This window comes from Microcebus murinus, chromosome 2 (genome assembly GCF_040939455.1).
Source record: "Microcebus murinus isolate Inina chromosome 2, M.murinus_Inina_mat1.0, whole genome shotgun sequence".
Lineage (NCBI taxonomy): Eukaryota > Metazoa > Chordata > Mammalia > Primates > Cheirogaleidae > Microcebus > Microcebus murinus.
Genome location: NC_134105.1, coordinates 107430330 through 107439732, shown reverse-complemented (window position 1 = coordinate 107439732; position 9403 = coordinate 107430330). Strand labels below are relative to the sequence as shown.

General features: G+C 36.9%; 1 protein-coding gene and 1 pseudogene across 1 annotated transcript; one reads left to right on the top strand and one right to left on the bottom strand.

Moving 5' to 3' along the window:
* The first annotated feature begins 41 nt into the window (after positions 1-41).
* On the top strand, positions 42-511 carry LOC105864448 (olfactory receptor 10J3-like; annotated as a pseudogene).
* A 7642-nt stretch (positions 512-8153) lies between these two features.
* LOC105864471 (olfactory receptor 10J1-like) lies at positions 8154-9083 on the bottom strand. The gene has a single exon (XM_012752355.2). It carries the CDS (start codon positions 9081-9083, stop codon positions 8154-8156), a length of 930 nt encoding a protein of 309 aa, XP_012607809.2.
* Between the last annotated feature and the right edge of the window lie 320 nt (positions 9084-9403).

Below are 9403 nucleotides of genomic sequence, written 5' to 3'. Positions count from 1 at the left end.
CCATCTCTGAGACCTGCTACACTGTGGCCATCATTCCCTGTATGCTTTGTGGGCCTATGAATCATCATCAGCCCATTGCCACCTAAGGCTGTGCCACTTAACTCTTCTTTTATCTCACTTTGTCATCAACTACTTCCCGCTCACAGCCATGAGGTATGATTGTTGTGTGGCCATCTGCAACCCCCTACAGTATTCAGTCATCATGGGTAAGAAGGCCTGTGTCCAGTTGGCATCTGGGTCACTAGGAATTGACCAGGGCATGGCGATTGTCCAGTTAACATCTGCGTTTGGCCTTCTGTTCTGTGCTGCCTTTGTCATCTCCTACTTCTTCTATGACATGAGATCCCTGCTGAACATGGCCTGCACAGACACCACTGTCAATAAGAACATCAACTTTGTTGCCAGTATCTGTGTCCTTCTTCAACCCATGGGACTGGTCTTACTCTCCTATGTCCTCATCATCTCCACTATCCTTAAGAGTGCTTCCGCTAAAGGTCAGAAGGCCTTTTAATTTTTTGAGGACCCTCCATACTACTTTCTATACTGACTATACAGACTAATTTACATTCACACCAACAATGTGTGAGGGTTCCCTTTCTCCATATCCTAGCCTGCACTTGTTATTTTTTGTCAGTTTAATAGTAGCCATTCTAAATAGAGTGAGATGATATCTCATTGTAGTTTTGATTTGCATTTTCCTGATGATTACTGATGATGAACATTTTTTTCATATTCCTGTTGGCCACTTGTATGTATTCTTTCAATGTCTATTTAGGTCTTTTGCCATTTTTTATTTATTTACTTACTTTTAATTTCTTTTAATTATTTAGTTTGTTTTTTGTTATTGCCTTGTTTGAGTTCCCTATGTATTTTGGAGAGTAACCCTTGATCAGATGTACAATTTGCAAACATGTCCTCTCATTCTGTAGGTTCTTTCTTCACTATTTGTTTCATTTGATGTGCAGAAGCTTTTACATTTGATGTTATCCCATTTGTCTATTTGCTTTTGTTGCCCATGGTTTTGAGGTCTTATCCAAAAATTGGCCACACCAATGTCATGGAGCTTTTCCCCTGTTTTATTTTAGCAATTGCATAGTTTTTGGTCTTACATTTAAGTTTTTAATCTATTTTGAGTTGATTTTTTTGTGGATAGTAAGATATAGGGGTCCAATTTCATTCTTCTGAATGTGAATATCTAGTTTTCCCAACACCATTTAATGAAGAGACTGTCCTTTCCCCATTGTGTGCCTTTACAAACTTTGTCAAAAATCATTTGAATATAAATACATAGATTTAGTTCTGGGATCTCTATTCTGTTCCATTAATCTATGTGTCTTTTTATGCTATTACTATGCTGTTTTGGTCACTATAGCTTTGCAGTATATTTGAAGTCAGGTAGTGTGATACCTCTAGCTTTTTTTTGCTCAAAATCATTTTGGATATGCAGATATTTTTTGGTTCCATACAAATTTTAGAATTTTTTTTTCTATTTTTTTGAAGAATGTCATTGAAATTTTGATAGAGATTGCCTTGAAACTGTAGAATACTTTTGGTAGTATGGACATTTAACAATATTTATTATTTCAATTCATGAACACAGAATATCTTTCCATTTGCTTGTGCCTTCTCACTTTCTAATCTTCCCTGTATATGCAGATGCTTTTGATTGCACTAGTATTTAATGTCTGGCTCCCAAAAGAGGAACAAGAGAAAAATGAAAGGGAAGAAGGATTTCTGACCCTTTAAATCCTGTGGAAGTCACATCAGCTGGAGATGGGGTGGCTTGCAACAACACTGGGGAGATGTAACAACCCTTACTTCTTTGTTAGCATGTCCATGATCAGAAATAGCAATCAGTGATCAGAGCATGAATCCATGATATTTGAAGGACAGGATCACCTTGGCTCTTGCAAGTTATATGTAGGTTGCTCCAGACACACATGCACAACTGTCTCCCAGGTGGCTGTGGTGGAGAATGGGGCAAGAGGTTAAATTGATCCACATTAACTGTTTACAGTCCATGCCTTCCCCTGAGAGTTTCAACCCTTTAGTAGACCTCAGAGTTCCAAAATAGTTACATCAAACAGATTCTGCCAGGACAGTTGTTTTCTAGGTGGGAATACAGATTCCTGGTACCACCTACTCTGTCATCTTCCCCTCATACTGTCTCTACTAATATAGTTTTACATTTGTAAAATTTCTTTTTGCTTCTCAGAACTTGGCTTTTATATATAGTACTCTGCTTTTATTTCAGCATTATTTTGTCTTATCCTTGTGAAAATGTTAAATACATATTTTTAAAAGACTGTCATTTACTCCCTGCACTGTTTCTGATTCTTCTGTGTTTCTTTGTTATTTGTTTGTTATGTTGACATCTGTTCATGTTAGGGTCTTTCTTCAAATTCTTGTTGATCCTTGTAAGTCCATTCATAACTAAGAGTGACACATCACAAGGCATTATGAAACTCTGTGTGCTTGTATATGTGTATATAGTAGGATGGGCATGTGAACTGGTGGGCTTTATTTACTATAGCGATAAGGCCAGGTAGTGCAGTAAAGCTAGTTTTATTAGGGTAACTTACTTTTTCCAAATAGGACATCGAACTGTCCAGATTTATATGCATTTACTTTTGAAATGCTAACTCCCAAAGAGGAAAATCCTTTAGTTTTCTAATTGCAAGCTATAACTCTTATTGTCAGTTTCCTGTAGGGTTTGCTAATATCCTTTTACCTCTTCTTCATCTTTTTAAAAAATTATAATAACTCCGTGTCACACTTCATCCCTGCAAATCTCTCCAGAAAGTAACCTTCCAGCCTTTTGCTCAAGTGGAACTGAGGTTCTGACTGTGTAGTATCTTAAAAACTTTCAAGCAGCTCTATTTTGTAAGACTAACTGTACACTCCTATGTTCAGAGTTACTACTTCTATCTCTTGGAAACTTCTGGTATTCTACATGATAACTTGGTTTAAATCAGCATTCTCCTATGTGCTGAGTCAATAACGACTTATTAATTTGCTTTCCAGATTCCAAAATTTGGTTGAGCTCTCATTCACTGTCATCTCCTATTCTTCTTTTCTATGGAAGTGAGTCTATTTTCCTTCTTAATTCAAATTTAGTAGGGTTTTAGGTACAAGATGCAAATAGGTGTGTGTAAAATCTGTGCTTAATCAGAATTCTCTCTACCCTTAAACTATATTTAATATAATTCCTATAACTTTTATTGGTTTGTTTTAAATAATGACTAGTGCTACCCAGTATGTGTAGCTTTATACTGAATAGGAGATTCGAGTTTAATTTTCTTAAAATAAATACTTTTATAAAAATAAATTATGAATGCCTTTTAGTTTAATACCTCTAGTATCTAGTTGTTTTCTCCTATATTTGTGTCATTTTATTTGTCCCCCCTGATCTTTGTTATTGTCAGACTCTTCTGTCCCTGCCATGCCTCTCTCTCCAAGCATAACTCTTAACTGGAAACCACCAACACTGTTCTGCTACTGACTGTCTGAGAATGAGATTGATGGGGAAGATCACTTTTTCTGGGTTAATATCCCCGGTTAATTTCCCCTGGAGTTTTAAATTTTTCTTATTCCCCACCTCTTCAACACAGGGTATGAAGTAACTTTTGTGTTGCTCCCAGCTTTTGTGACTGGACTCTCCTTTTAATTCTCATATACTTCTGAGATATTAATAGCTTACCTAGCTAATTGCATTTGTTTTGAGTTTTTTTCATGCTTCATAGTTTCTGGTCCACTAAGAATTCCATTTTTGTTTTTGAGCACTGGCTATTATCCTACTTAAAAAATCTTTCCTATCACTTCTAGGGTTTTTTAGGGATAAAGTTAGGAAGTGAGGAGAGGAGTAATGATATATGTACTCGTTGTGCCATAAGTCAACATCTAAAAACAGAGGTTTTGTTTTCTTCCTTATAGTTTTCTGAATTTTTTTCTCAGAGCATGTATTGCTTTTGAATCAGAAAAATGCTGATTAATATGCCACCATTTTAGAACAAAAAAGGAAAAAGAAGAGGTTACCTTCTTGAATGCTTGCTTATCTTTTCAACCAACTCAGTGAATTACTCACACATGTAACATTCTCTTACCCCATCCGTATCTCCCCATATTTTCCCTGAGGTTGGTGGGTCACACTAGAAATACATTGAAGTTTAATTTGCTTTTGATATTTACCCAAAATTTGCTATTTTGTTGCAACTTTGATTTTGGTTTTTAAAGTCAATGGCTGAAAGCCTTCTTCTATGCCATTTTTTGGCATCCTTAAATTTGTAGATAAACAGTGATCACATGATAGCATAGCTTATTAGCTCTAATCTGTCAAATAGCATCAGTAATTTGAATAAAGCAAGTCATTTGGATTTTTTTTTAAATTTGGATATTCATTTTCAAATAAAGTTTAGTCATTCTATCTGTGACTTAGACTGAATTAGTTTTGTGGGCTTTATATGTTGAAATTTTATCAGTCAATTGAAATGTACAGTATATTTGTTATTAAAAGAATAATATGCAAGAATAGTTTATGATAATTTTAAGAGTTGTTAATTTTCTGGACAAACTTAAACAGTTTTATTATTAAATAAACAGAAAAATAAATTAATGTTATATAAATATTAAGAGATAATGTGTTAGTTATTAGACAGCTTTAGAAAGATCATTATATTCTTATAAAACTAATAAATATTTATAAAATTGTTTGGTAATATTAGACAACTTTTAAGCACTGTGTTAATTTTTAGCTTCTTAATTCCATTTAAGCCATGAATCTTCACAACTTTTATAGATGAATTTACAGCAGGATTTCAATTTTCCACCAAAATAATATAGGGCAATATCCAGGATAAATGATCTCTAACCCATATCTAATAAGGAATACGAAGAAAAGAAGAAAACATTAGAGAAGAATGAGGAATTTCCCCCAAGATATTTTATGGCTGCACCAACTGTTTCCCATTTGAAAAAGGAGCATCTAATTAGTAGCATGAATATGTATTTCAGTGACTGCTGGAACTATCTAGAAGTTGATAATGGAGACTAAATGTACCTCCTCTAAAATGTCAAAGTGTAAATACAATTACCTAAATGTTTTATAATTAAATTCCAATGTTTTTAAACAAGATTCTGATTTTATTTTAGTATCCCAGAAATGCAATCTGCTGATACTGGGCTTCAGCATTGACTTCCGTTGAATACAGATTTTAACTCTCAACCATTGAGCATTCGATCAAAATGTAGATGCACTTCTATTAAATAACATCATTTAAATAAAATGAAATAGAATAGAACAGAATAGACTAGACTGGAAAACATCAGAATACATTGCATGTGGTAAGGCTAAGTACTGTTTTGTGAATATTGCATTTTAGTTTGTATCTGTGTGTATACAGATGTATCATACCTACTCGATTATGTAATAACCTGACTTTTGTATTGGGGGCCACGTGTCATGTTACAGAGTTTAAAATTCATGAACTGGAAATAAAAGGAAAGAATGTTCTCAATTTGGAGGGGAAGGATAGGCATGAACTGCCAGAATTGCTAACAAAAGATAATAATGCAAAGTTTTGGAAATATTCTTTTATAAGGGACGAAAGCAATATGAACTGGAGACATAATGAAAGATGCAATAGCAATTAGAACTTAAGAGTATACGAGAGGAAGTTAGAAGTCAAATATTAATTAGTAAATAATGTAAAATGACCAGGAAAAATTGAAAAGGTAAGCGCATAGGGATTACGTTAGGTAATGATAATTATGATAATGATTATAATACATCATATTTCTTAACACTCCCCATAGTTATCACAACAATTTCTAATATGTTTATTCTGTTGATTCTTACAACAGTCCAAGAGAAAAAAAGGAGAACAAGGATTGTTAAACCCATTTTGTAGATAAGGAAAGATTCAGTTTATGAGGAGGGTAGCTATTTTCTTACTCCAATAAGAATAAAAAATATTCGTCTGTGTTTTGTCATTTCCAAAGGATTTTTATACTTATTATCTCATGTGTTTGCCAAGAAACTTTGGATATAAGAAAAATTAAATAATTCATCCAAATATATACGGTGAATAAAATGTAGAGCCAGGACTTAAAATGGAGTCTTTTTCTTTCAGTTTTATGTTCTTTCCACTTTATTCTTTCTTTTCTAATTTTTTTTTTAATTTCAGAGTTTTACAGGGGCACAAAGATGCTTTGGTTATATATTAAGAAACTGCCTTTGCACTGCCCGAAAAGTGTGTCCATCCCCCAGACTGCACTCACTGCACCTGTTAGGTGTGGATTTGCCCAGCCCCTCCTCCCCCTCCCACCTGCCCATCCACTTCATTCTCCTGATCTCTAAAAACTGCTACCTAACATTTTAAGTGGCTAAGTTTTCAAGTATAGCTTATATATAACTGAAAAGGTTTAAGGGACACAGCAGCATTTTTGAGGCTACAGTCTAAAATAAAAGATTAAGTGTTTTTATTTTACTGAGTAAAAAGTAAAAGTGACCATTGGCAAATACGAGGTAATTTCGCTTTGGGTTATAACGCATTTCATCATAAATTTCTCCCAAAATGCACTTGAATCTATGTAAGACTGAACCATAATGGGCTATTTCGAGAAATTAAAATATCTGGACACACCCCTAACTATTAAAATGAACACAAAGGAGAATGTGGCCTGTGAAAAATTCATCACTTGGGTCAAGAGAAACGTTAAACAGTGGATGTAACTGTCTACCTTGGTAAGACTTCGCCTAGTTACAACACCACTCACAGCCCATTTTGTGTCTTTATCCATAATAATATCGTGGGAAATGTTCACTATGGTCATATATATCAACGTGTGAGTTTGGAGGGTGGAGTGTGAGGTAGTAAAAGGACTGATTTTTTTCCTTCATGGGTATCTCTCTAGACGATTCATAAAAAAGGATGCTTCGGGTCAGCGTTGCAAAATGAGTGGGAGAGAACCGTGGGAGTGGGCAGTGAGTCTGGCAGAACGGGGTTACCATTAAGTGCCAACCAGCTGTAGAAAGGCATGAGAGCAAGCCACTTAGGAAATGCCTAAGCCACTGGGTATCGTGGAACTGCGGGCTGTGCAGAGATGGATGAGACTGTAGGGAAAGGGAGTTGCAGGCAGTGGAGACGACCAGTGAAGGATGATGTATTTATTCCGATCCTAGAGGATCTGAGAGGTTAGGATCAATGGTTCGGCGAGTCTTTTTCTTTTGTGGAGTCACTGAGTGACCAGAAGGCTACCTCCTCCTTATTCGTCGAAATCCTCTCACTCCACTAATCCTTGCTATAGAGTCCCTCTCTGATTCCCATTACTTCACTGCTGCAATCCATTCTGCAAGGATCTCTAAAGGCAATCCCAGCTTCTTTTTCCTGGGTTCAGACACTCAAATAGAATATTACCAACAACCGTTGTATGTTCTTGTAATATAAACACTGATATGATTGTTTGGTGCTAGTACTTTCTTTAACTAGATCATCAAGGGATTTTTAATCCCTTTGCAAAAATATTCCTTTTGCATAATCCTGAAAACTTAGATATATCTATTTTCCCATATGGTCAACCTGAAACTTATACGAATATTACCCAGACTTCAAGGACAGCTAAATTTTATAAATGCTATTATCTCTAATATCCCTTTTATTTATTGTGTCTAAGATGCAAACAACCTTGAATTGTCCATAAAGGAATGACTTCAGTTAGGTGTTAAATCTATGTGGCTCTGAATGGATAGGCAGAAACACCATATCCCAAAAAAGGTGTTATAGAATATATGTAAAACTTTAGCCTTGCCCTAGAGCAGCCTCCCCTCATTCATTCATTGTCTGCTTTCCTGATCTTACTCTGTTCCAGGCTGCCCAAACTGCCCATCTCCTTCCCAACGCCCCTGAGTTCTTTCTTCTATATTTGTACTCCACACTCTGCCTGTTCTCTTGTGAGATGTAGGCTTGTTTGTACTTTGGCGAACTTTCTCCCATTCTCAAGTGGCTGAATTTGTTGTCCCTCTGCTCTCTCCTCCTCTCATTCAACCACTGCTTATTTTAGGCTCCAGAATTTTAACTCTAGTGACTGTGGGTGCTCCTCCACTTTTCTCTGTCTAGAAATTCTTCTAAGACCCTATTTGAAATAGGCCCAACCTGTCAGGAGAGTTTTCGGCCTATAGCCCTGCACAGAGCGTTTTTTACCTCTTTGTTCCTCAGGGTATACACCACAGGGTTCAGAAGGGGGGTGATGACAGTGTAGGTCACAGAGATCAACTGGTCCTGATCCCTAGTGTTCTCTGACTTGGGCTTGAGGTAGGCGATGGAGGCACAGCCATAGTGGACAATGACCACGGTGATATGAGAAGCACAGGTGGCAAAGGCCTTCTTCCTGCCCTCAGCAGAGGCCATCCTGAGAATGGTGGAGATGATGAGGATGTAGGAGATGAAAACCAAGCCCATGGGAATCAGGATCACCAGCACACTGATGACCAAAGTCAGGATCTCATTGACAGTGGTGTCAATGCAGGAGAGCTTCATCACAGGTCGGATGTCACAGAAGAAGTGGGCCACCTTTGTGGTACAGAAGGGCAGCCTGAACACAGCAGACACCTGGGTCATCGCCACAGTCAGGCCAATGCTGCAGGCCCCCCACACCAGCTGGATGCACAGCCTCCTGCTCATGATGACCGAGTACCTCAAGGGGTTGCAAATAGCTACATAGCGGTCATACCCCATTGCTGTGAGCAGGAAGCAGTTGTTGATGGCCAAAGTAATGAAGAAGAACATCTGAGTGGCACAGCCTGCCCAGGAAATTGGCCGACTCAGGCCTAAGAGGTCAAATAGCATCCTTGGTATAATGACAAGTGTGTACACAGTCTCTGAAACTGACAGCATGCTGAGGAAGAAGTACATGGGGGTGTGGAGGTGGCGATCAAGGCCAATGATGGTCACAATGATGATATTGCCTGCCAGGGTGAATAGGTACAATGCAAGGAACACAACAAAAAGGGTGTGCTGGTGCTCATGGAAGCTGGAGAAACCTTGAAAAATAAACTCACTCACCAAAGTGTAATTCTCTTTCTTCATTAAATCATAAATGGTATCTAAGAAAGAAAAAATATGTAAGCAACATAAGATAGATGTCTAATTTCTGTCAAATGGTAGGCTGGGCAAATTCTTTTTGTTAATCTACCTTAGGTCTCTACTTATATTTATATTCATACTTGTTTCTTTTAGGAGTAGACAGGGGAGAAATATTCTTTTCTCAGTAAGAGAAAAGTATATGGCTTTCACAGCCAAAAGTTGTGAACTCATTTCCTAGTTCTATTAATATCATGTGCTAACTTATCTCAGGCAAGGACTTAACATCTCTAAGACCAGTTTTCTCATCTCTATAGTGATGATAA

Coding starts and splice junctions, on each gene's coding strand:
- LOC105864471 (XM_012752355.2), bottom strand. CDS start 9,083: ATGAAGAAAGAGAATTACACTTTGGTGAGTGAGTTTATTTTTCAAGGT.